The sequence below is a fragment of the Dipodomys spectabilis genome, unplaced genomic scaffold (assembly GCF_019054845.1).
Source record: "Dipodomys spectabilis isolate Male_0828 unplaced genomic scaffold, ASM1905484v1 ptg000163l, whole genome shotgun sequence".
Classification (NCBI taxonomy): Eukaryota; Metazoa; Chordata; class Mammalia; order Rodentia; family Heteromyidae; genus Dipodomys; species Dipodomys spectabilis.
The window spans coordinates 5,103,256-5,131,220 of record NW_024870840.1 but is presented as its reverse complement, the minus strand read 5'-3'; the positions used below and the strand labels follow the sequence as shown (position 1 = coordinate 5,131,220).

The 27,965-nt window shown below is 35.7% G+C and overlaps 1 protein-coding gene across 3 annotated transcripts; it reads left to right on the top strand.

The window, feature by feature from the left end:
* On the top strand, positions 1 to 27,961 carry Dcn (decorin). 3 transcript variants are annotated; one of them, XM_042693199.1, is made up of 8 exons: positions 1 to 320; positions 4,028 to 4,304; positions 13,075 to 13,187; positions 19,226 to 19,439; positions 20,335 to 20,448; positions 22,327 to 22,420; positions 25,628 to 25,766; positions 27,555 to 27,961. In XM_042693199.1, exons 2-8 carry the CDS (start codon positions 4,061 to 4,063, stop codon positions 27,747 to 27,749), a joined length of 1,113 nt encoding a protein of 370 aa, XP_042549133.1. In that variant the 5' UTR covers positions 1 to 320; positions 4,028 to 4,060; the 3' UTR covers positions 27,750 to 27,961. The 3 variants fall into 3 exon arrangements, with proteins under 3 accessions (XP_042549133.1, XP_042549135.1, XP_042549134.1); XM_042693201.1 differs by lacking the exon at positions 1 to 320 and adding an exon at positions 3,079 to 3,245 and having other exon boundaries at positions 4,015 to 4,304; XM_042693200.1 differs by lacking the exon at positions 1 to 320 and adding an exon at positions 3,079 to 3,258.
* The last annotated feature ends 4 nt before the right edge of the window (positions 27,962 to 27,965 follow it).

The window sequence follows — 27,965 nt, the reverse complement described above, 5'->3', positions numbered from 1 at the left end:
AGAGAGAGAGAGAGAACCGATAAAGTTTCTGGCTACACTACAAGAGACATATCATTACCATATGATCTAATGTGGGTGTCAGCCGGATTGTGTTCATTGAGGGAAACCTTATTTTTTAACTGTGCTATGGAGTAGAAGCAGGAGATTTTCAACCTAGTGACAGCCACAGAGGAGCATCTACCCCCTTCTCCTCCTTCTCCTCCCCCTCCTCCTCCTCCTCCTCCTTCTTTCCACACCTGCAAACTCTGGCTGGGCTGAATATTTAGTGTAATTACATCTCTTCTTTGAGAGTTCCTGTGGCAAATACCCGGATTGAAAAGGTATGGCTTTCAATAATTGTCCTGAACTCTGCTACAGACTAATAAAACTTGGGTCAAGTGGTTAGCAAAAGGAAATATTTGGTGAGAAAAAAAGAAAAGAAAATTTGTGCTAAACTTTTATTAATCTTTATGCAATATTTTGAGCAAAGAGTGCTTGAAAGCAGAAGTGTTTGGGAAAAGGGTTGGATGCATTGTTTTTATGCTTTTTCTTCTGTTCTTACAAAGATGTTTGTTTAAAAAACACAACTTTGTAACTTTGTAACATTGTAACTATGTACATTCATGTTTATGTATTTGTACTGATGAGACTGTTGGCTGTTCATGGGAAAACTATTCTAATCTAATGTTGGATATTTAAATGCTTATTCTCCTACTCTGTTCCTGCATAATTTAAAAACTTTTAAAACCTCAGGGAAGTGAATTCTGTAGTTGTAGAGACCTAATTTGTTTTTGTACAACCCCAGAAATGAATGGAAGTTATTATGAGAGGACAAAAGAAACACTGAAAACATTTATTGAAGACCTGAGATATTCTTGTAGTTGTATCTTAAAAACAAACAAGCATCCAGTCAGTATTTTCAGTGCATGTGAAGTTTTAAAAGATATTATTACGTATGAAATAAAAATGTGAGCTAACGTTTTTGTAACTTTAAAATAGGGTTAAATGGCTCCCAGAAATGTAAATACCTGTGGCTTTTTCTTCCCCTTGCTGTATTTACCAGTAATGTAGTAAGAAAAAAAAGCCAAACATTTTTATATTTTCCCCTGTTTATGAATGAATGCTGCTTTTATTATTTATTTTCTAGAGCTGTGAGATTTTAATTTTGTTCTGTTTTTACAGATCCACTTATAAGGGTTAAAACATTACTCTAAAAGCTATATCAAGGTATGAATACCTCTAGATAAATGTTGATCTGAATGATATAGTTAATTAAATTTGGGAGTCACCAAATATTATATTTGATAAAGCAAATTTAAAGCACAACAACTAGCCAGCCTTGTGGAATTGTGAATTTATATGTATTTTGAGATACTATGAAAAGTGAATCATCAAAATGAGAATCTTATTGCAAGTTGTATGGACTACTGCTGTTTGCTGTTTATTTTTATGATTTATTAAGGAAGAAAGGAAATGATCAAAGAAATCATAAATATAAACAGCGCACATTAATTACTTTAGTAGGCTTGGCATACAAGTATCATGACACTCAGTTAAAACAAGTATTTCATGGAAGAATTTACATGAAGTTTCTAGCTACAGCACTCTTCCCTTGAGATTACAATGCACACACACATACACACACACACACACATGCCCCTAAATGAACATCATAACAACAAGTCATTGAAGTTATAAGCTCTCTGGCTGTATTCAGCTTCAAGGAAAAGAATATTGTGCAGAGAACTTGCCCATTTCAACAGGAGTAAACAAATGTACACATTCATCTGTTTTCTCTGAGCTAATTAATGTTCAGTTGTGAAACCAGCAGGCATTTTCTATGCTGGAGAGAAGATTAGAGACATCTGCATTAACTCTCATTGCTATTTATTAAAGCTGCAATCACTTTACTCCATATTTCTTCTAAAATTGTAAGATATTAAATATGCAAGGCTAGAAAATGTGTGGTAAACATTGCATTTTAATGTGAACCAGACAGCAAACCTCCTCTAAAGAAGAACCTCAAGGAACCATATTGCTAAAACAATACTCCACTCTTAAAGAGGAACTCCATAACTAACTGAGTTAGAATGGTATCCCAGAGAAAAGAATTGATGTCAAACGTAGAGAGGAAATGTGAATGATTTTTCCTATTTTAAAAATGAAATGCTACAAAAAAGTACTGCCTTGGACATACTTCAGTATTAAAGATATAAACATAACCTAAAATGAAGTTGTAATTTTCCTAAGTGGAAAGTGTTTGTTTCCTTTAGTTGATCTGGCGGAATCATCTAGAAGATTAATTCAGGTTATCCATGAAAAGTTCTTTTTTCTTCCTGGTTTGCATATGGTACTTTTGAATAACATGACCCAAAACAGTTTGTTAAATTTTACTAACAAATATGCAGCTTCAATACAGTTTCTTATTAATGTGTCATTTAAGGTGGTGACCACGAAACTAAGGCATCCACTACAATATATCTTTGGCATACTTAGAAGAGTTTCAAAGGAATTTTAAAATATGTCATGTCATACCCAGACTCCTTCTTCTTTATAAAATCAACTATTTTTTGTTATTCATAGTTACTACTTATAATTCTTTAGTTCACATCAGTCATGTTAACGCATGTGTGAGTATGTGTTTATTGAATTAATGTATAAATTAATGTTTTATAGATATACCTTTTAACAAAATTAAATAATCTTATTAGTAAACCAAATAACTTAAAAATCAAGACTTCTGTGCATATTTATTCACTCATTAAAAATAATGAATTGGGATTCTAGCCAACAGTTGCATTTGTAGAGGTGATTTTTTTTCTCATACCAAGTTCAAGTTTTCATTTGATGATTTTTTTTCTTATACCAAGTTGGTGTCTCCATTTGATAATTTTTTTATACTAGAAATTCGCTCATGGAAAAAAACACATTTTTTATAATTTAAGAAGTCTGACAAATTTATTCCTTAGTACCAATGGAATCAATTATATTATTAATAAGCTGATGCTCAATTGAGTCATTTGTGTTTGAAATATTGTGCAAGGCCCGGGACAGGACAAGGAATAAAAGACACGCCCCGAAGGAGTAGATCACGATGCAGGGACAGAGCAAGCACACAAAACAAATTGCAATATAATGTGATAAGTTCTTTAAAAGAGGTTAAAGAGCAGTGTGTGCTGGAAGGACAGAAGAGAGAGAGAGCAGCATCCTGCTGGATGAAACAGGGAATACAGCAGGGACTCCCAGTATCTCATTTAATCTTTCCAACTTTCATTGAAGGTAGGTATCTAAATAGCAAGGTGGATAGGATGCAGGACTGAAGTGAGGCCTGGAGAAGACACAAAATGGTCTTCACAAAGTGCAAACGTAGCTAGAAGTATCTGTTGGCAACAGATGATGAGTCGTCTTACCAAGGACCTTCGTGAACATGGACACCATTAAAAGCAGGAGATGTTAGCAAATGGTTGGCTGTAGAATTTAATGAGGTCAAGTTTAATTGTTCTTAGAAGGTGACTTGTACAGTGCAGTGGAAGACGAGCTGGAGTAGATGAAATGTTCCAGGCAGAAATGAGTTGAGATCTCTTGCAATAGTTCAAAGACTGATGAGCAGGGCTAGATCTATAGAGATAGGATGGACAGATGAGCTTGGCTTGCAATGATGTTTCTAGGAAGGAGTTGGAAATTGGTCCTGGGTACAGTCAATATTTTATTTGTCTGTAGCATAACTGTGTTGAGTGAACAACAAAATTATTATTTTATAAACTTTGCAGATGATGAGAGGAGAGAGTATATGATCTTAGGTCAGACCCTGCATTCACACAGATGGACTTAATAATATTCAGATTTGTATTTGTAAATAAATGGTTGTGCAAGCGTGACCACAGCTTCCTTATCAGTTTTCGAACTTATTTTTAATACTCAATTTCCTCGTAATCAATGATATTTCGTACACAGTTCTCATGGCTCACTCTTCTCTGGGAAATTATAGAAGAAATGCCATTTGCCCAGGAAAACACTGCTCTTCCTAAACCTTTGACTTGTTTTCTAGGTTCTCAGGTTGTGAAAATCTATGAGATAAATCATGAAGGCAACTCTCATCTTCCTCCTGCTTGCACAAGTTTCCTGGGCCGGACCATTCCAACAGAAAGGCTTATTTGACTTTATGCTGGAAGATGAGGCTTCTGGGCTAGAACCAGAAGTTCCTGAGCGAGTTCCTGAGCGAGTTCCTGAGATCTTTCATGAGCTACCAGAACTGGAGGCCCTGGGACCCATATGTCCCTTCCGCTGTCAATGCCACCTTCGGGTGGTACAGTGTTCTGATTTGGGTAAGTAGAATGCAGGTTTGCATTGCCAACTTGTTTACCTTCGTCCTGCCAGTGGCTGCTCTGAGAATTTGGCATTTCAGTTTCAAAAGCAAGAGACAGTGCCACCTAATGAGAAGTAAAGGAAGCAGGGTAGGATGGAAAGAGAAGAGGCTTAGAGGGTTAGGACACACACAATCTTTGTTCCTGCCCTTATCTATTTTCTAAAGCCATGCTCGACATTCACAAATCATTTTTATATTCTTTTTTTTCCTCCCAGAGTTTCATGGCCCCTTTTACAAAATAAAATTTGGAACAAAATAATGACTTATGTTCTGTTCCCAGAGTAATTGTTCACTTAAATTTTATAGTGTAATTTCATGAAATCTTAGCTCTTAAAGAAAAACCTGGACAATCTCCCTATTCTTGACATGTCCCAGAGAGAGGAGTTTGAATATTACTAATTCATAAAGAATCCAGCTATCAGAAGCAAAACAAGGTAGATTTTACAACACACACTTATTTTCCAAGCACAAAGACATAGCTTTCATTTCTGGGTCTTAAATTTGTCTTTATCTTTGACATTGTATAATCTATCTGTTTATAACATTTCAAAGGAAATGTTTATAACCAAAGGACAGTGTAAATATTCAATATAATCTGGAACATGTATCTTTTGTCTAATGCCCTAAAGATAGTTTGATTTATCATTTTAAAGAAAAATTTGGCCTGGAATTTTTAAGAGCAACATGCGTAAGAGATAAATCTCCAGAAACTTTTGAAGAGCCAAACTAAGTTTAGAAATGAACTCAGTTTACAGAACTGCTAATTCACATTCCTTCTTTCCTTTGGTATATTTTCTGGCTGCAATGGAAAACAAAGTTTTCACAGGATGATGGTGCCATGTGTATTTTGGTATGAAAGAGATTCCACAGAATATATGACATTTCTCTCATGATCCTATATTTACTCAGGACATGGTTGTTAGTAATACTTTGCAGGTGACAAAAGTACCAGCAGGGCTGGGAAGGTGCTTCAGTGGTAGAGTGCTTGCCTTGCATGCTTGAGGCCCTGGGTTCAATTCCTCAGCACCACATAAGCAAAAAGAAAAAAGCTGGAAGTGGCGCTGTGGCTCAAGTGGTAGAGCACTAGTCTTGAGCTGAAGAGCTGAGGTATAGTGCCCAAGCCCAAAGTTCAGACCCCATGACCGGACCCAAAAAAAAAAGTACCAGCAATTTCTGAAAAGGGAATAAACTACACAGAGCCACTAATAAAAGGCATATTCAATAGTAATGAGTAAAGCACCCCAATAGCTTTTTGGCATTACTGAAGATTAAACTGAGGTCCTCATCCTTGCTGGGCAAGAACTCTACCACTAAAATTACACTTTTAGTTTTTCTCATACTTTGTCTGGGAATATGATTTTACTGCCTTTGCCTCGTGATTATCAGGGAGTGGAGATTGTTTCTTTAATGTGAATATATACTATATTGAATTAAAAACCCCAATCAACATTGGGTATGATGGCTTTTAAAAGGCTATGTAGACTACTCCCACTAGGTTCATTGATTCAGTAATTCATTCATTGACTCAGAAAATATAACAAGAGCCCATAACATTGGGGAGAAGTAGATGAGAAAGACAAAGATGGTACCTGTTCTTGTCAATCTTGGGTTGTTGTGTGGCTTATCATCTCTTCTTGAATCATCTATTCAGTGAAAGGGAGACTGAATTACTATCAAATTCTATGGAAAAATTTATAAGTATCTATAGATGACCTGGATTCTTTTCTTGGACAAATGAATAAAGGGATTGAAAAGTAATCAAAGAGACACTATTTGCTGTATGTAACACAGGGAGAATTTTTCTAAAGTTGCTAAAATGACCAGGTTCTGAAGAATTCTCTGCAAGGTAAATTTTGCTTTCAGATGCATAGAAGGTAGAGCTCAAGATGACTGTGGTTAGAGGGTAGTTGGTGGAAATAGTTAATGAGAGCCCATCTCAAAGAATTCAATTTAGCGTGGTGGCACACACCTGTTTTCCAAGTTATGTAGAATACAAGGAAAGGAAGATATTTGTCCAATATCCTCCCTGGACAAAAGTGTAAGGCTGTATTTTAAAAATAATTAAAGAAAAATATTTGAGGCATGGCCCAGATTCCTCAAACATCTTTTCTTCTAGCTTTATAAATCTACATTATACTGGTTTTTTAAATTTATAGTCAATCTAAAGTGCAAGAGTACAAATTCTTATCCTTATCAAACTGTAATTTAGGATCCATTAGTCGAACCTTACCTACCCTTCCCACTGTCTGCATCCTCTAATAACTACTATTCTACCCTCAACTTCCCTGAAATCAAATTCTATAAAAACCACTTAAGAGTGAAAATATGTATTACTTGTTTCTCTGTGCCTCACTTGTTTCTCTGAACATTGTGATCTCCAGTTCATTCTTCTTGCTACACTCAACAGGATTTCAATCCTATTAAAGACTTAGTATTGGGCTGGGAAGGTGGCTTAGTGGTAGAGCACTTGCCTTGCATGCCTGAGGCCCTGGGTTCGATTCCTCAGCACCACATTAAAAAGAAAAAAGAAAAAAGCCGGAAGTGGCGCTGTGGCTCAAGTGGTAGAGCTAGCCTTGAGCTGAAGAGCTGAGGGACAGAGCTAGCCTTGAGCTGAAGAGCTGAGGGACAGCGCCCAGGCCCAGAGTTCAGGCCCCACGACCGGACCAAAAAAAAAAAAAAAAAGACAGTATTTTGGTGTGTGTGTGTGTGTGTGTGTGTGTGCGTGTGTGTGTGTGTGTGTGTGTGCGTGTGTGTGTGTGTGCGTGTGTGTGTGTGCGTGTGCGTGTGTGTGTGTGTGTGTGTGTGTGTGTATTGCTTTCTGTACACATTCTTCAGTTAATGCACATTAGACAAATAGGATTACAGCTGTGAGGAAAGGAAATAAAACAGCATATCAGAGTGTAACGATCAGAGTACAAACCCCAGTACTGGCACACCAAAAAACGTAATGATAGTAAGTGCTGGAAAAGATGTGAGGAAAAGGATAGCTTGCATGCTGCTACTGGGAATATTAGTACACTCAGCCTGGGAAACTATATAGGAGGGTCCTCAGAAACTTAAAAATAAAATTACCAGCCCATCACCAGTGGCTCATACCTATAACCCTCACTCCTCTGGAGGCTGAGATATGAGGATCATGGTTCAAAGCCAGCCAGATCAGGAAAATCTGTTTGACTTTTATCTCCAGTTAAACACTAAAAAGCTAGCAGTATAGCTGTGGCTCAAGTGGTAAGTGCTAGCCTTCACAAAAGAGCCCAAGAACAGCACTCAGGCCCTGAGTTCAAACCCCAGGACTGGCAAAACAAAACAAAAGTAGAACTACCACACCGTAGCACCATTCACTAAAGCCAAGACAAGGAAACAATAAACAGAAAGTATCCATCCACGGACAAATGTAACTCACTCATCAAATATTCAAATGTTGATCTTGATTAGCTATTCTGTTTTCTGTGCTGGATATCTTGAAGGGCAGCATTTTCTATCTCCTACTTCTGTACTCTGGTTCAATCAGTTATCCTGGAATCAACTGTCACCAGGCAGTATACTTCAATAATGACTTTCAACTTTTAGAAAGTCATTTCTGCAATATAGATCAGGCCCCCACCGAAGTCAAATACCTATTACAATATCTTTTTCTCTATTTTCCAATCTAAAGTATCGTCATTAAATATATTTCCAAAATCAAGTTTGAAAAGAATCAAAATACGTTTAAAATTCACTCATGGAGAGAACTTAGGTTAGGGGGATGAACGCCTCTGATCTCAAGGCCAACTTTGTCCTTTACTACTTTTAACTTTGAAGCCTCCAAATCTTGCTTTCTCCTGGGATGATCAGGGATTTATCTTACTCTTTAATAAAAGAATTAAAGTGAAGTTAAATTAATTTTGAAAGATAAATCTGGCCTGTTTTGTAGAGGGGAGGACAGAGTGCTAGGAACCCAGTTGTAATTTAAGTCTAGACTCTGTAGCAATGGGGACATGGATTTTCCTGGATGGAGAGTTTCAGATGCATTGGAAGAATTTATGCAAAACATACTAAAGTAAAGAGGCTGTGCACAGGCTAAGTCCATATCACTGGGTAGAAGCCAAGAATGCGCAGCCCTGAGGTAAAATAAGAGTATTGATCAGATGTGACCAGATAACCAAGACTCTGGATTTGAAGGGGTTAATGATGCCTGAACATAGACATAGCCCAAGTTCCCTCCCTGGCCCCAGCAGGGAGAGTGAGGCAGCTGTGTGGGATCAAGGCACTTCCTGATATTGCAGCTGTGATCCATTCTCCTTTGGAACATCCTGGCTCCAGAGGACATGATAGAAATAGGTTAGCCAGACAGCAATTCCCTGGGAAGAAGTGGAAAACAGTAGACCCTTTCAACTTTTCTCTTCACAAGAATTGCATGGAGATTATATATGGCCTCAAAAATTAAAAAAAATAAAGAAATTAAGACATTATGCAATCCCATCAATAAAAGGAGGAAAGCCAACAGGAACTACAACATCTAAGATTTAGTTTTACCTAATTCAACCTGCAGACTCTGGAAAAAATTTCTGCTGGTTTTGAGCTTTATATTTAATCTGCAGTTGCCTTAATAACTCTATAATAATCAATTACAGATTATTATTTTATATTTGTAATTATGTAGTATATTTTAATTACCTCTTCATAAATCTCTTTTCTTTACCAGAAGGAAATACGGTGGTAATGTGTCTTGGTACGCTTTCTATTCAGAAAAACGTCTTATGTTTGGTGGGGTCTTAAGGATAGATGGAAAAAGAATAGAAGTAAGAGGGAAGTCTTCTGTTTCTGAAGCCTTTTCTAACTAACATTACATTCCAATTTGCCATTTTTAAGAGTAAAAGGAAAAACAGAAAACACCCTGCCTAAAATAGGAGCATTTGTTGGAACTAAGAATCCTAAATGTGATCTTGGTGATATACCAAAAGCTGAAGTAATTGTATCACTGTTGTCACATTTATTAAACTGAAGTTTGAATTGCAAAAGTATAATTTGTTTGAAATCAACAAAAATAAATCTTTGAATTTAGGCTCAGGCCACATAGCAAAAAAAAAAAAAAACAAACAAAAAAAACATGATGTTTCATGACTCAGGACACCCTGGCCTCTTTCAACAAGATATTTATCAGATTGATGACATTAGCAAGTAGAACAATGATGGTCATCAGTGGAGCAATCAGAAAGAAGAAAAAAGTACTTTTCCAAAATGAAAAGCAAAAATAATTTCCCAGTAACAGCTTAGAGTTTTATTTACTTTAATAATTGTATTTTAAAGAAAAGTAAGTTCCTTTTATATAATTTGACAAAAAAAATTTTCTGTTGTTCATGGGTCTTGAACTCAGGTCCTAAGTGCTGTTTCTGAGCATTTTTGCTCAATATTAGTGCTTTCCCGCTTTGAGCTATAACACCACTTCCAGTTTTTGCTAGTGGTTCACTGGAGATAAGAGGTTTACAGACTTTCCTGTATGGGCTGGCTTTGAACCATGATCCTCAGATCTCAGCCTCTTTTGAGTATCTAGGATTCAAGGCATTATCCACTGGAGCCTGGATCAAATATAATGTTTTTGAGGAAGGTATGTCCAATAAAAGGAGAGATTGGAGAGATTTTTAATACAAATCTCTAAATGTTTTATCATTGGACAATAAGGCTGTGTGATTTCTTTTTTCAATGAATCAACCACAAACATACCAGTATGCAAAACAGAGAGAGAAATACTAGATGGAAATCAATCATCTCTGCTTACGCTGAACTTGCAGGAACTAACAAACAAACCACTGAAAATATAGGGTGGTTTATCAAGCTTGCAAGTGTGTATTTTCTAATGGGTTTGGCGGTAGGAGATCACTGTTATCTAAGGTGCAGGGATGGTTGTTTATAGAGAATAGGGGGTAACTGAGTAAGCTTCAAAGTATTGTTAGAATAAAAGTAGGAGGAAATTACTGGGTGGGGTTTCCCATAAAACATACATTGTATGAACAAAATAAATGGCTAGAACTGAACATAGTATATGCAAAGGCTAGCTTTGGTAGCCATGAGACAATAGAGTGAGCCATGTAACTTCTTGTGCTTTGTGTTTACCTGTGCTAAAAGAGGATTGGGATTAGCTCAGGAGTTCCCTGATTTCTGGGGCATGTAAGTATGTTACAATGTGGAACAAGTTCATTTCTTAATAAGCTTAAAAACCAGTTCTAAAAAATGACAGCAACCTGCTATTTGCTACAAAATCTTATTTAAAAGAAAATGCATTTAAAAGTAGGAAAAGAAGTGGGAGCAGAGGAATGGTCTCATAAATGTGGACACACAAAAGTGTGTATGTGTGTTGTGTGCCATTTTAAATCAAATCTAACCTGATTACCTGTTGACAGAAACTGATATATATCTTCATTATAGAGCCTGCCTGGAATCATAGACTAGCTGATATTTATAGATCCTTCTCTCTGTCACATTCTAAGAACTCATTAATGGGGAAATTTGCCATTATAGTTTGCATTTATTTATTTTATTTTTTATTCATTCATTCATTCTTTGGTCCAGTTCTGGGGTTTGAACTTAGGGCCTGGGTGCTATCCCTGAACTCTTTTCACTTATGGCTGGTACTTGAGCCACAGCTCTACTTCTGGCATTTTGGTGTCTAACTGGAGATGAGAATCTCCTATCCAGATTGGCTTTGAATGGTGATCCTCAGATCTCAGCCTCTTTACAGTGTGAGCCACCAGTGCCCAGCTGCCTTTAGCTTTTAAAATGCTAGTTAATAGCCCAATGTCTTGTCTAAGTTTTAAAATATGTAACATTTAAGAGGTATGATGTCATAACAATTCTTTTGGGGATACCAAAAGGTAAGACAGCAAAGAAGATCATACTAGAAGCCAGGAATGTTACTTCCAGGACCATTTGTCACTCTTAGCCAGAAGGACTTATCAGTAAACCTTTCCTACAAAATTATCTCATAACAGGAAATCATTGTACTGCCTACTTGTCATATCAGGCTATTGAGAAATAGATAACATTTTAAATTCTAAAAATTATCCTTGAAACTATATAAAGATACATGATCAGTAATAAGTTGTCAGTATATGAAATTGCTCAAAGGTATAAGTATTTATTCCTGCTTCAGAGCATGTAATAGAATATAATTTTAATCATTTCAATAGTCCTCCAAGAATTCAACTGCAAAAATCACAAATCTGAAGATGGTATTTTCATGTTAAGTCTTCTGAAAGAAGGTATGTCGTTCACCTTAAGGAATTTTTATCATTATAAAGTTATAGGATGACAATATGATCAAAATTGTCATCCATTCAAACACCTCTTTCTTACCTTCCATAGCTGAAATTTTCTTTGCCACTTGACACTGAAGAAATGTTAAGAATGTAACCAGAATTTAAGTTTACCAGTGAATACAAGTAAGCATAAATGAAAATTAAGACTAAAAAAGAAAACTAATAATGAGACGTGGGTAGTAACCATTCCAAATGAAAGGAAATTATGTCTTGGTTGGAATAACATTAATTTTCAAAGATTTGGCAGAAGTCTTCTCCCTCTAATTGAATTCAATTAGTAAATTGACATTTCTGAAAATGGCAGTAATTACGATTGTATAGTGCCATTAAATATCCTCCTACGAGGTAGCTGTTCTGGTGGTTTACTGTTTACTGCTGACAATGCTTCACTCTTGCTATTTCTATGGAAACCATTTCTGTAATGAGTTCGACATTTATGCAGCATATAGATGTGAATTCAAAATCACCTGCATTCTGATACTAAAATAGAGATAGTAACCATTAAATAATATTTTCTCCATTGTCATTAGAGCAAAGATTTGTAAACCAAAAATCTGAAATAAGCGCTTTTAGATATTTTTTAAAAATTTAGTAAAAGATAAAGGAAGTTGAAGTATGATTACTATTTAGTTCATGGGTAGATGCTTACTGAAAAAAATGTGGAACAGTACTTTTTTTTTTTTTTTGTCTGTCGTGGGGCTTGAACTCTGGGCCTGGGTGCGATCCCTGAGCTCTTCAGCTCAAGTCGAGTGCTCAACCTCTTGAGCCACAGCACCAGTTCTGGTTTTCTAGTGGTTTATTGGAGATCAGAGTCTCATAGACTTTTCTGTCCGGGCTAGCTTTGAACCGTGATCCTCAGATCTCAGCCTCCTGAGTAGCTAGGATTACAGGTGTAAGCCACTGGTGCCCAGCTTGGAAAAGTACTTTTTCAACATAGAAGTTATGTTTCGTTGAAATTGTACTTTTGATTGAAAACTATAGATTAAATTGTATTTTCCATGAATTATATTCCTGGGTAACCTATATTTGTTATTATTATATTCCCATCATTTAGCAAATAAAGTTCAGAGCAACTACCAAATTGCTTTATATAGGTTCTAAAAACACTGTATAGAGGATCTAAAAAGAAAAGAAACGAAGAGAAAGAAAAGAAAAGAAAAGCAAAACATCCAAACCAGTCTTACTTTAAGACTGGTTACTTACTTGAGAAAGTAGCTGAAGGATTATATATCAATATACAAGAGACAAATATATATTCCTAATTATCGCCCTTTTATTCACAGTACCATGCTGTCAAATCAATCCAGGTGCCTAACAACTTATGAACTTATTTAAAAAACTCTCAGACACCCAAATAAGAATAAAAGTCCTTTGTGATTCTTAAGTCATGCATTCTTTGTAACTGAATTTTCATTCCTTTTATGTTTATGCTAGGTTTGGACTCAGTGCCCAGAGATCTTCCCCCAGATACAACACTACTGGATCTGCAAAACAACAAAATAACCGAAATCAAAGATGGGGACTTTAAGAACCTCAAGAACCTTCATGTAAGAACTATTAATTTATTCATTTACTTATAACAAACATTTTTCAACTCAAAGCTGAAGTAAACCCAAGAGTACTTGTGGCAAAGCAGCACACAAGTGTGTATTAAATTCTCTTCTTAGGATGGTTAAGCAGAACATCATATTAATTAGCCACTAAAACTCTGTCCAATATTCCTACTGCTCCTCCACAGGTCTTCATTACATACTTCAAAATATCTTCATATTTTAATCCCCTTCTATGTTTTTACCCATAAAATAGATGCATTTCTCAATCAGATTGTACTGAGACACTGGGATGAATTACAAAATATATTAATCTTAGTATTTTTTCATTTGTTTAATTTTTTTCTCTAAGAAAGGTGTGAATGATCTTCTAGATTCTCAAATAATTATTTCCTAAATTCTCTTGGTACCAAGAGAAACAGGATTTAAAAGCCACATATTGCTTAGTTAATACAATTCTAGTCACATCTATGCACGCAAAGACACATAGATGCATACCTTAGTGGTGTTTCCACTTATCTCTGCCTGACAGTAAGGTTGTTTGCTGGCCAGGAGTTCATCAGTAAAGAGATTGAATGCTCAGAAACATATCCTAGAGGAGACTTTAGAGCAGGAGGTTTTTGTCAAGGGGTATGGGAACCAACGTGCATTTTGCAGCATCCAGATCTACAAGGCTCAAGACCTGAAGGAATTAAGAGTTGTTAGTCCCAAGAGACCTGAGGAGATGTGATTCTTCCTCCAAATGTCCTGAAAGTATTTCTTATGGTTCAACATTCTTGAGAGAACTGTTGCCAAGGTCAGCGTTTCAAGACGTACAGGAGATCCAAAAAGGGCAAAGAGTGCATGTAATGGCAAAGCAGAAGGTCATGCAATAAAGAGAGAATGATCAAATGATCAATCCAATTTAATAAGGTCAAACATTCCAAAGCAACTTTCTGTAAAAGTGAATGGATTTTCTGTTCACACAGAGCACCAGCGCTAGATTCTGATATTTGTTATTAAATCTAGTTGCTCTATAGGATGTCTATAGAATAATTATTGTTGTACTTTTAGTATATGTAATCCAGATAGCAATGTTCAAAAGCTATGCTATGCAAATCTCCCTGTGGCTGTATTCCACTGGGTCACACATGCTGTGTGTGTGATCCCTTGGCAGAGCATGGTTTGAGTGTCATTACAGACCATACAAAGGACCATCATGGGATAGGTGTCTAGAAGTCATGCATGCTAAGTACAAGTGATGAAGACTTGGATGGCTAAAGTGAATGAACAGGAGTCACTAGTGATATATCTGAAGGGCCATGTTGAGAAGAGCAATTTCATTTATTGCCTACAACTGAAGAATGACAGACTTGCCTAATAAGTGGAAATTTCAAAAAAGTAGTTTTTGTTCAACATTAAAACTACACCATAGAGGTTGGCAGCATGGCTCAAGTTGTAGAGCACAAGCCAATGAGCAAAGGCAAGTGTCAGATACCAAGTTTGAATCCTAATCTTGGACAAAAAAAAATTCACTATAAAGCAATCAAATTTTCGGAAAATAAGTTTTATTTATAATGAATATTTTAGAAATACATTTGTAGTTGCTGAGGGAATAAATATAGAAAACTTTGCTTTTATGTTTATTGTAGTAATTATAGAAAATAATTAAGGAAATGCATAATGAAATAAGCAATGTATGGTAAAATATGAAGATAAAATATACCACCTAGGGGCTGGAAAGGTGGCTCAGTGGTAGGTAGAGTGCTTGTCTCGCATGCATGAGACCTTGGGTTCAATTCCTTAGCATCACATAAGCAGAAAAAACCAAAATTGGTGTTGTGGCTCAAGTGGTAGAGCACTAGCTTTCAGCTGAAGATCTGAGAGATAGCGACCAGACCCAGAGTTTAGGCCCCACGACCGACAATAAATAAATAAATAAATAAAAATAAACCACCTGGCTGATAAATAATAGAATAAGAAATTTAGTTCACAAACAATAATGCAATAGAATAACTGGGTGCTGGTGGTTCATGCCTGAAATCCTACTACTCAGGAGGCTGAGATCTGAGGATCACTGACCAAAGCCAGTCTGAATAGGAAAGTCCCTGAGATTCTTATCTCCAAGTAACCACCAGAAAAACAGAAGTAGAGCTGGCTTAAAGTGGTGGAGCATTAGCCTTGAGTAAAGGGTGCTCAGGGACAGTGCCTAAAACCTGAGTTCAAGCCCCAAGAACAGGCACCAAGCTAAACCAGGTTCAGAAAAAAAAAATCATTAATTATATACCAGATTTATTTTTTTTTGTTTGTTTATATTTTCGGTGCAGGTTCTGGGGCTTGAACTCAGTGACTAACATAGTCCCTGAGCTTTACTTTCTAGTGCTAGTAGCACTAATGCTAGTGCTCTACCCACTAAAGCCACAACTCCATTTCTGGCTTTTGGTGTGGTTAATTGGAGATAAGAATCACATGAGCTTTCCTGCCCTGGCTAGCTTTGAATCACAATCTTCTTAGCCTCTGGGAAGCTAGAATTACAGGCCAGGGCCATTGGCATTTGGTTTAGATTTTTTTTTTAATCCAAACATTTTCCTTAAAATTTTGTGAGCCAGGAGCTGGTGGCTCATGCACATTATCCTTGATATTCAGGAATCTGAGACCTTGGGGAGCAATTTTTTGAAATCAAGCAGGATGAAAAAGTCAGAGAGATATTTCTGATTAACTAGCAAAAACTTTGGCTGGAGGTATGGTTCAAGTAGTAGCACACCAGGCATAGCAAGCAAGCTGAGCAAGAGTGAAGGCTCCAAAGTTCAAGCTCCTGTACCCTTGAGCTCTCAAAAAAAAAAAGAAAGAAAGAAATTAAGTTTACAATACAAGTAAGGTTAAAGATTCTAAATCAAATAGTTTTAAAAAAACAATAGAATGTAACTAAATGCTATACTCAATGTACTGATTTATCATCTCCACCTTAAGCTAAAAGTTTTTGTTGTAGTGAGCTGGTACTTAAGCCAACTTAAGCTGATACTTAAGCCAAGAGTGTCAGGCACTTTTAAACTATTATTAAAATAAGTTTAAAGAGATGCCAGTGATGAGTGAGTATCATCAATTTCACTAAAATAATACGTGTTTAAAAGCCCCAATCTAGTTGCATAAGTTTACCCTGAGGCTAATTCTTTTTTAAGAAGGGAATTTCTTGTGCTCTATTCCCTTACTTTACAGATATTTAAATGTAATCTGAATAATTTATCAAGCTCTTTGATCTTTCTGTGCATTCTCTCTAAATCCAATATTGGCCATAAGGTGTTCTTTCTTTGTCTGTTGCCTTCTCTGTGTGTTTAAGGAGCTGTCATCTACATTATCCTTTTCTTTCTACTTCAAGCATACATTGGAAGAAGTGAGCGTTTATTAAAGCCTCCAACCATGAGGGGGTTATTTAACAGCTGTTTTCCTACTAGCCTTTCATTTGTGATCCTTATTATTATACAAGCATCATAATTTCATCTAGGGAGGCTTTACTTGAATTACAAGGAGGATTACAATGGGAAAGATAAAACAGAAAACAAAGCCACCTTTATTCTCCAATAACTATTCATTTACAACTCTGTAACTTCTTGCCTGAGTAATTTTATAGAGAGTGTAGAAAACTTATGAACTTGATCTATAAAATAATGGAAAATGACCAGGAGGCACTATATTCATAAACTGCTCTGTTGGTGGCAACTCTTTTGCATGACTACTTAAAGAAATTAAATATATTAAAGAAACAAAATAAAATGTAATGTGATAAATGGTCTCATGTAACGCATTTCTTGTGATTAAAACTAAGTAATTGAAATAAAGGCTTTTTAAATTAAAATAAAAAATTCTCAATAACTGATTAGTAATAAATTAGTATGTACTAAGAATGATTCTTAATACCTTAAATTCATTATCTTATTGAATCCTCACAACCATTCTTATTCTTGTTCAGTAAATGGATAACCCTTTTTCACAGATGAGGAAAAAAGAGGAAATAGAGGGGTTAGCTGCTTTCTCAAAGTCACACAGCAAAGTGGTGCTTAGAAGGGAGTAGTCTGACATAGCATCTTACTTTACAACTTTGGCAGGGGTTGGGGGGGACTGGAAGGGCAAGGATGGTAAGGGGAAACAAAGGAGGAGGCAACAATGCTTGATAAGAAATGTACTCATTACCTTGCTCATGTAATTGTAACCCCTGTGTACGGTATTTTCACAATAAAAAACTTATTAATAAAAAAAGAAGAAGGGAGTAGTCTGCTTGAGCATGTACAATAAGAAGTTCCTGTAAATATAAGAATAACTAAAAAGTCCCTTAGAGTTGGTCTGACAGAGCCTTTGGGGAAAATGTACATGGTATGAAAAGTCAGATTGCAACATTTAACAGAAAATCAACCAGAGTTTCATGTACCTAACTACATCAAGTGTTCAACATTTTCCTCCAGGAAGACTTCCTTTGAATGTATCATGAGGCTTCTGTCATTGCCTGTACAGTGGTTTACTCTTTACTCTCTTGATCTGGTTTTTACTGACTTTCCTGCTTGCTACTATCAGTTTCCTATGTGAGACCTTCACCAACAGAAGTATTCAAATTTTCTGTTAATATTCATTTAGAATCGCTTAGAAATTTGTACTAAAGAAGCAGTAAATAGATGCAAGATAATACCCTTTGTAATAAATTGTAGTTCATCAAACAGTGTGAATTACATGAGAATCTATATGGCTTAGTTAGCTATTACCTTCAGAAAATATTTCATTTCTGAAATGGAAAATTATCACAGTCTGAATATCCTAACTCATATCTCACCCTTCTCCATTCACACACTTGCAAAAATATGTCTTTAAGTTAAAAACACAAAATTCTGCCAGGTACTGGTGGCTGATGCCTGTAATCCTAGTTACATCCTAGACTGAGATGTGAGGCTTCCAGTTTGAAGCCAGCCTGGTCAGGAAAGTACGTGAGACTCTTATCTTCAATTAATCACATACAAATCTGAAAATGGTGCTGTGACTCAAGTGGTAGAGCACTAGCCTTAAGCAAAAAGAGTCTAGGGACAGTGCTTAGGCCCAGAGTTCAAGTCCCAAGACAGCTCTCCCCCCCCCCCCCCAAAAAAAAATACAAAAATTTTAAACCCCAATAAATGATCCTAAAGTCCTATTAGAATAGTTGATAAAGTTGACTTAAAATGACAAAAAGAATACAGATCTGTTAGAATATATATAAACAGAATAAAGTAGTCCATAAATATAATTACCAATATCTGTTGGCGTAGTAATAATGAACTACAAGGAGAACTTGGATATAAATCAGAAAATGATCAAAACCATTAATATTTTTGTTACAAAAGGATAAAAAGCCAACAGACAAATATATTAATATTTTCAGGTCCGAGGGACTACATCTAAGTCAAGTGTTAATATAAAAGTTTAATACAAATGAGAAGCATTTGTGAAGATGGAATGTCTTTCATCAAAAAGTAGTAAATACAACAAAATTTAAATGATTTAACATTTAAAGTGACAAATAAATGCAAAAAAAGCAACAACTAAAACTCTAAGTGCTATTAATCTGGAAAAAAGTTTTGAAAAATGATACTAATATTTTTTTTAGGTTATAGCAAAATTTTAGTTTCTTATATTGCTGTCATAGTATAAGTTGGCACCACTCTTTCAGAGCTAACTGATAACCACCAATGAAAAGGCATCTGGATGCCTAGAAACAAAGAGGGAGATGAAATTCTGTGATGCTGATGATAGGTTTCATGGGTGAACCTAGTAACTCCAACCTTTAGGATTATTTATTATAATCATATTTATATCTATAATATGCATATGCAGTTTTACACATACACATACAAAAATAAGTCACAGTTGCTTTTAGTTGTATGATTAATTTCCTAAGTTACTGTTCGTTGCATGAATAGAATGAATGTCATACATGTACACACGCATGCATTCATGTGGGAAAGAATGGACAGCATATTTGTATGTACCTGGGATGTTTTTTCAGTCTAAGGAACATTTTTCTTTTTTGCTGCCTACAGGCATTGATCCTCGTCAACAACAAAATCAGCAAAATCAGTCCTGGAGCATTTACTCCTCTGGTGAAACTTGAACGACTTTATCTGTCCAAGAATCATCTGAAGGAATTGCCAGAAAAAATGCCCAAAACTCTTCAGGAGCTTCGCGCCCATGAGAACGAGATCACCAAAGTGCGAAAAGCTGTGTTCAATGGATTGAACCAGATGATTGTCATAGGTACAGATATTCTTATAACTTGAAGACCAGGATTGAAGGTTCACCTTGAGAGATTTCAAGTAAGCTTTAGCTGCAAGAAGGTGAATGACCTGCAGCCTATATGCTTAAAGGCTGCAGAAATTATAGTAATTTGGCCAGGAGAAATGGGATTCTATGCCTTACAGTGGTGAGTATCTGGCCAGGAGAAATGGGATTCTATGCCTTACAGCGATGAGTACCTCCTTGACCTGGAGAATCTGAAAACATAGAGAAAAATAAAGGACTGAAGTCATTCTGTGCTCTATGCAGACTGTAGAATGGATTTAAGTAGTCTTAATCAGAAGTATTTGGGGATACTTTACCTAGGGGAGATTTGTGTTCTGAACAACCATATATTATTTGTTTTAAATAATGTGTTATTCTGCTTTATAGTTGCTGAACATGTAGTTTCAAAATACGTTTTTAATTGGATAATAAAATGCTAGCTTCACATTCTTTGACAATGTTTTCAAAGTATGTTAGAAGAGTAATGGCACTTGTTTAAACATGACTTATTTCCTGGAAAACTGCAAGAAATGATGGGGCTACATTTTCATAAATCATGTATTTGTTCATTATTTATTTACTCATTTACTTTTGGAGATGGGGGTCAACCTGAAAAACTGTGATCCATCTGCTTCCAACTGCTGCTAGAATTAGAAGCTAGGATTCCAAGCATGAAGCACCACAACTGGTTTTGTTTATTTTAGTAAGCAGTTTTATTCCATTTTGTGATTCTTCTGAAGAGTATGCTCTTTTTTCTTTCATTAGTGTGTCAGTCATTTAACCAAATCTCTTTTCAGAATCTTTGATGAAAAGAACACTGCATTTTCTTCTGATATCTTAGCTAATTGCCTTGCATTCATTACATTTGTAGAACTGGGTACAAACCCACTAAAGAGTTCAGGAATTGAAAATGGAGCCTTCCAGGGAATGAAGAAGCTATCTTACATCCGTATTGCTGATACCAACATTACCACCATCCCTCAAGGTGACAGAAAATTCTCCAAAATATTGTTGGAAATCCAAACTCAATGTTTTTGTTTTGTCATGGAAAATTTTTGTTTGTTATGGAAAGTTAAGTTGTAACCTATGCAGGCAATATTATGACCAGTGAATTGGTTCTATTGAGTCTATCTGACTGACTACTGGGCCACCCAGACATGGTAAAATTCGATAGCCTTATTTTTTTTTTTCTTTTTTCCAGTCTTGGGGCTTGAACTATGGGCCTGGACATTGTCCTTCAGTTTCTTTAGTTCAAGGATAGTGCTCTACCACTTGAGCCACAGTGCTACTTCTGGCTTTCTAAAGTAGTTTATTGGAGTTAAGAGTCTCACAGTCTTTCTTGCTCAAGCTAGCTTTGACCTACAATCCTCAGATCTCTGCCTCCTGTGTAGCTAAGCATACTGGCATGAGCCTCCAGCACCCAGCCAAAAAATTAATAGGTTTTTTATAAAGTCTCTTCTAGGATGTGACCTAATGGAAAATGAGTTTAAATTTTGTAATTATGGTATCACAAAAAACATAGCTAGTTATAAAACAGGTCCTTGGCTAGCATGCATCAGTTCAATTCTCAAAATTGATAGATAAAAATAAATTGTTCCTTGGTAATTTAGGGGGACAAAAGTACATAAAATATGTATGAAATTGAGCCAAATGTCACTTTGAACTTCCAATGCCTTGGTAAATTCTTTACACCCAATTATATATGGAATAAGGGCTCTATCATAATTACTTAGTCCTGGTTGCTGTAGAATATAGATTTTTGGAATCTATTTGCTTGAGTCTAAGTAATTAATGATTAATGACCATTAATTGTTTGAGACATAATAAACATATAAATTGAAGTTTACTTCCATGGCATCTTGCTTACACAACATTCTCCCATGAAGATGCATAACTATATACTAAATATATCCAAAATATTTACACTAAATAAAAATATTGACATTACACAGTGGCACAGCTTGAAAATCTCTTACCAAATATTACAAAGAACCAAACTTTTCTGCCAGTCAGATGTTAGTTTTATGTGGAAACAATTTCTTATTTTCTTTGTAGTTTTTGGTATTCCTTTAAGTGAAACAATGTGTTACTTAAAAGCTCTAGAAAAACTATGATACATTCTCAGATGTAAAAAGGAAATGAAAATATTTTAACTTTTATTTTTATATTAATAAATCTTTGGAAATCTCTAACATTCAGGAAGTATTACCCAGAGGCTTAATGGATACTTTGGATCTGAAATTATTCTAACAGGTGCTCTACAGATGACAGATCACATGACTCTAGGCCTCTGAACATCTTGTATTAGGAAATTATCCTGATTGAATAGGTGCAAGTCAGCTTTAGCTCTTCCTGCTCAGCCACATTGCTGAAGCATTTGATGATTGTATGGGGAAAAAACCGATTTAGTCTAAAAGCCAGGACAGTATATCAGTTTCACTTATTATGATACCAATGAAATACCAGGCAAATTTTTTCTACATAGGTTTAATTTATATGTAATTCATTCAATATGGATTCAAATGTTCATCTATTTTATATTATATATTTTATCAAAGATTATGACATTCAGTTTACTTCAGCTGTGCAACTGCCGTGTCAAAAGCATACTGTAGGATGAAAACAGACCATGATTATTCTTAAATCTATCAAGGAGATAAGTAGGAAGGGCTACTTTCAAAAACATACATTACCAAAAGAATGAGGAGCATGAAAAATTAAACTAATTTCTTTGAAATTATATGTGATTTAGAAAATTCATGAAAGTCTTTGAAAGTCATTCAGAGATTTAAGGCACTAAATCTGTCTTTTGCTTATGATGCTTCTTTGATCATTTAGCATTTTGTTTATTTCTGTATTTCAGGTCTTCCTCCTTCCCTTACTGAATTGCATCTGGATGGCAACAAAATCAGCAAAGTTGATGCATCTAGTTTGAAAGGACTGACTAATCTGGCTAAGTAATAGCATTCTTTCAGTACTTTCTGTCAGAAAAATGACTACATATAACTATTACATATACGCTTGGAGTTAGAAACACAGTGATTGATTTGATTTAACTTTTGTGACAATTTTTTTATTGGGCCAAATGTCAGCTTATATAGATTATTTCTTAAGGTAAAGGTAAACAAAATAATGCCCACACTATAAGCCAAAGATCTGCTTCAAATTTTGCAAATATCATATTTTTTAGATCTTATATAAGAAGCTGATTAGACCAAGTTTCAACTGAATTTTTCATTCAGCATATTCTAAGTTAAAAGTACAAAACAGAAAATTAAGAAATTATAGTATGGTGTGCCAAATCTGCAAATGTTTTGAAACAAAGGATATTAGGATATAGAAATATCAGGTGTTCTATCAGACTACTATTACAATAATTAAAATGAATTTCTCTACCTCTATTCTCTGAAGTGTTGAAAGTAAATTATCTCTGAAATTTAATGTAGACTAACAAGAAGAAAGTTATTTTTTGTGGCCCTTCTTAACTTTATAACTGATCAGTCAGTAGCATCAGCTTTATAACTTAACTTAGGTCCCTCTATATTTGCAATATGGTGAAATAATAAAGGGAAGAGAGCTGGCCAGCTTTCTGAGTTGTACTCAGGGAATATTCTGTTTTTAATAGGCACACATTTCTCAGCATTTTTACAGAGAATGCTTCTGCTAAGGTAGTCCTGCCAAATTGAGTGATTCATGTTTGTATATGAATCTCATCGTAGATAAATGAAGATAAAATTTATCCTTGTGTGTGAGAGAAATCAGGAAGACCAAACAATATGTAAAGTAGCTTTTCCCATTTCCATGGATGTTTCCCAGTGGGTAATACGGCCTGAAGATGAGTGTATCATTGTGAATATAGTGACCCTGATATATTAGATAATACAAAATGCTTCCTACCGTCGTATTTTAGCTACAGTCTCTAACGCAGAAGAAAGCATTCTTCATAGTAGTGTTATGCCCTGCTTATCTTTATTTGGTGATTTGATTCTTCTAAATACAGAAAAATGTGGGCAGAAAAGACACATTATTTATTACATAAAACTATCTTTGAAATTACTATTTGGGGTCATTATTAGCAGTCTTAGATCTAGTAAATCATGCATTTTATGTCTGCTTCTCTCAAAGAAAAGCTTTATTTTGCTGAAAATTGCATGTGATTTTTGAGATTCATCCATTTCATGTTTTCTATCAAATCAAATCATAAATAGCAGAAAGTTATGAAAACGCTAATAGAAACTCCAAGTTATCTAAATTTTGAAAAAAATCTGTTTTTTACAAAATTTCCTAATTTTTTTCTCTTAAAGTTCTGAGCAATTTTTTTTCTAGTTTTGAGCTTGCCAATCACATTCCTTTTGAGTATTTACTTCCAATTAATCTTTCTATTACACCATCAAATCATTATGCTAGTTATTGCTCATTGGTATTTTGGCCCTAAAAATAAAAACTGTGAGAAGACAAAAAGAAATAATCACTTATATCATTGCAGGGAAAGTGTTCTCATTTCTTATTAGGAATAAATTGTGAGAAAATAGTGTATGGCCTTTTCCATAAGCGTAAGATTAAAAAAATTGTTTCATGTTTACACACTTACACACCATTACACCTACTTTACTAGGATTCTTTGTTGTTAAAGATAACACTTTTGAGCTTTGTGTGCATTCCTCTGCACAATGAAGAGTGTAGTATCATAAAGTTAATATTTCCCCAAAACAGCTTGACTGAATATATAAATGCATAGTTATGTTCAATTTCCTTAAATAAATAATTGTGAGTTGTATATTCTAAGAAATACACCCGGAAGTGGAGCTGTGGCTCAAGTGGTAGAGTGCTTGCCTTGAGCTGAAGAGCTGAGGGACAGCACCCAGGCCCCAGAGTTCAAGCCCCACAACTGACCCCTACCCCCAAAAAAGAAATACACCCATCTTCAATTGAATGTTGGAACCTACAATCTTGTTAGTTATAGTGAACACAATTCTGAAATAGAGAGGAATAGAACAAGAGATGAATATCTAAAAATGAGTGAAAAACAAAGTGTTCAGCTCCAGAATACCAGGTTAATAATCATTAACTAAAATAATTCCATGGGGCAACACACAAGCCATAGACGTTAATCATTATATCAAATATCAAGCTGTGATTAAAACTGCTCCCATGAACTACAATCTGGACCTCAAAAAGGCTCATAGGTCAGAACAAGCAGAAGGTGAAGAGGGTCAGGTCCTCTTCATTAGCATTTGAAGAACTTTAAGAAACTCCTGTTACTCTACTGGGAACCTTCTATTGTGTCATTATTTTGCTGCATCATAATGCCTGGTACTCCCATTCTCTTTTGTCTTTTGTCTTGACATCTTTGACTGCTTATTGTTTGATCCCTAGAATGATGAACAGATGTAGTCATGTCAATTATGTCTAAGTCCACCTCCAGTCCTGGAATTCCATTTACCACCAGAGGACATCACAACCTCAGAACCCTCCTATGTGATGGATTTTATTTAAAAGGATGAACCCAAGTATTTGTCCAAGGAACAAACTCCGAATCAAAGCTCTAAGCTGGAAGCCAGAGTACTAGGCACCAGAGTGACAGTTAAAGGCACCCAGGAACTCTTTCAAACTAAAGGAACATGTTCCTTCTGTTAACCCTTCTAGAAAGTAGGTTAATTCATTGTTTGGAATGGACTGATTGTTTGGATATATTTATATGATAAATACATAATTCCTTCATTACCGGTGATCCAAATGATCCGACATTTCCTTTAGTTGCTTCTCAAAGGAGTTTATTACATTCATTATATGTACTAATCAATTCGGCTAGATATTTACCTTGACAAGCACTGTTAGTACTGAGAATACTAAAAGACAGTCACTAGTCCAATGGAGAGATATGAAACTGCTGGGACCTTAAAAACACAATTCCTTGTGTTTTTCAAGTGGTTGGAGAACAGTGTTGAGACACACACCCATCTAGCCTTGTGCAATCAGTTTCAAGGATTATGCTGAGCTGAGCTCTGAAGAATAGCCTTTGTCTAGGCTCAGAGAGATTGGAAAATCATTCTAAGCACTGGGAAACGTGGGTGCCATGCCAAAGAATATCCTTTCTATGTGCTTGCTTAATCGTACACTGCTGGTGAGATAGGCGCACCTGAGCTTTCTGCTTTCGGTTGCAGATTGGGGCTGAGTTTTAACAGCATCTCTGCCGTGGACAATGGCTCTCTGGCCAACACTCCCCATCTGAGGGAGCTTCACTTGGACAACAACAAGCTCATCAGAGTCCCTGGTGGCCTGGCAGAGCACAAGTACATTCAGGTAACCCAAACCCACATTGATTGGGAGAAATATCCAGAGTTTTACTCCTTCCTCGGATGCTAGTAAATCATTTGTGCAGTGTCATAGCCAGCCAGGCCTTCAAAACAAAATAGTATAAACTGGGTGAGTAAAAAGTACAAATATTTATCTCCCATAGTTCTTCCAAGATTAGAAGTCTGCAAACAGGGGGTAGCCATGGTTGGGCTCTAGTGAAAACACTCCTCCAAAATTCTGAATGTCAACAGCTTGCTTTACTCTCAGATCATAAAAAAATTGTACTAGCTAGTTCTCTGGTTTCTTATAAGGGCAATAATCCCCTATATATCATAATCTTCTTCTCTCATAATCTAGTCACCATTCAAAGAGTCCAAACATACCAGGCTTGGAATTTCAATACAAGAAATGAAAAAATACCATAGTTAATCTATTGCTCAAAGAGATACTTGTAATATTTCCATAGGTATTTATTTTGGTCCCTTTTAGTCTCTTAATTTTTAAAATTAGTATTGTATTTTTAAATGTACTATAATCTTTAAAGCTAAAATGTAATGTCTTTTACAACACAGGGTAGTTTATATGTTAGTAATCAGGGGAGAATGGGAGAAGGTAGACATGAACAAACAAAGTAGGGTCATGATTCATGGAATTTTTAATTTAGGGGAGAAAGACAAAGCCCAGTACATAGCAACAACTTGTTTGGGGAAAGTAGGGAGGAGGAGGCGAGAAAGAGAAGAGAGAGAGAGAGAGAGAGACAGACAGACAGAAAGAGAGACAGAGACAGAGACAGAGACAGAGAGAGACAGAGAGATAGAGACAGAGAGAGAAACGGAGACAGACAGAGACAGAGACAGAGACAGAGACACAGAGACAGAGACAGAGACAAAGAGAGACAGAGAGAGTAAAATAGATTAGAAAACATTGTAAACGTGTGGAAATGTAACAGTAAAATCTTTCTCCTCTATATAATTAATATGTTAGTAAAAAAATTAAAAACAAGTAAATGTATAATATGTCACCTAGTGGTAATTTTTATGACTAAACATAAAGGAATATAGTTGGAATACAGAATGGCAGATTGGGATGATCAGGGAAGAAATTCATGACAAGAGGCAGCTTTGTAGATGTCTTTGAAGAGATCATTGCAGGGGGAGGAGCCTGTGTGTGACAAACTAACGAGGACCACATTTTGTGCATGAAAAAAGCAACACGTTTTTCAGATGTTTGGTCTGAGAAGGCGATGAGGTTATGGCAGAATTATGTCAAACTAAGTAGGCGCTGCGGCGATTGTGAGCACTTGAGATTTTTCAACATGCGCAGGGAAACCACTGCAGAGCAAGGGCAAAGAGGATGTTCACTTCTGTTTTAAAATGACATTACTGTTCTTCTTTCAAAATTTACACTTGATTTACCTTTAAAAAGAAATGTTCTATGATCTCAAAACTATACATCTTATCAGGACAACTCCAATAATTCAGAAGAGATTCTGGAATCCTGGAAGAGACAAACTAGGAAATGTGTACAGCTGGAAGGATTTGAAGATCAGGTAGAGAATTCATGAGAAAGGGAGGTCAAGTTAATGACAGTGTTTTTAGCCTAAGCTATTAGAATTAAACCACATGCAAATTTCTGAGATGGGGAATAGTAAGGCAAGGGGGAAAAAAACACAAGTTATGTATGAAAAGTGGTAAGGTCAAACTGAAGGATGAAAGTCTTTAAAAATGTTTTTTTACAGGAAAGTCCCAGCATATTCAGGGGGAAATAAGCGTTCTTCATTTCTTCATGTTGTAGGTTGTGTACTTGCATAACAACAATATCTCTGCAGTGGGGTCAAATGACTTTTGCCCTCCTGGATACAACACAAAGAAGGCTTCTTACTCGGGAGTGAGTCTTTTCAGCAACCCTGTTCAGTACTGGGAGATCCAGCCATCTACTTTCCGATGCGTTTATGTGCGTTCTGCTATTCAGCTTGGAAACTACAAGTAACTTCCAAGAAAGTCTTCATTTTTATAACCTGGCAAAATCCTGTTCATGTCATTGCTAAAATATATAATTAATAAAATTTACAAAAAAAGAATGAAAGCTAGATACTGGAAACTTAACCATATTGTGGATGCTTTTCCCACATGACTTACTATGCATACAGCCACATATGCAGTTTCAATAATTGCCTACAATAAAAACTATTTTGCCTGCCATGTT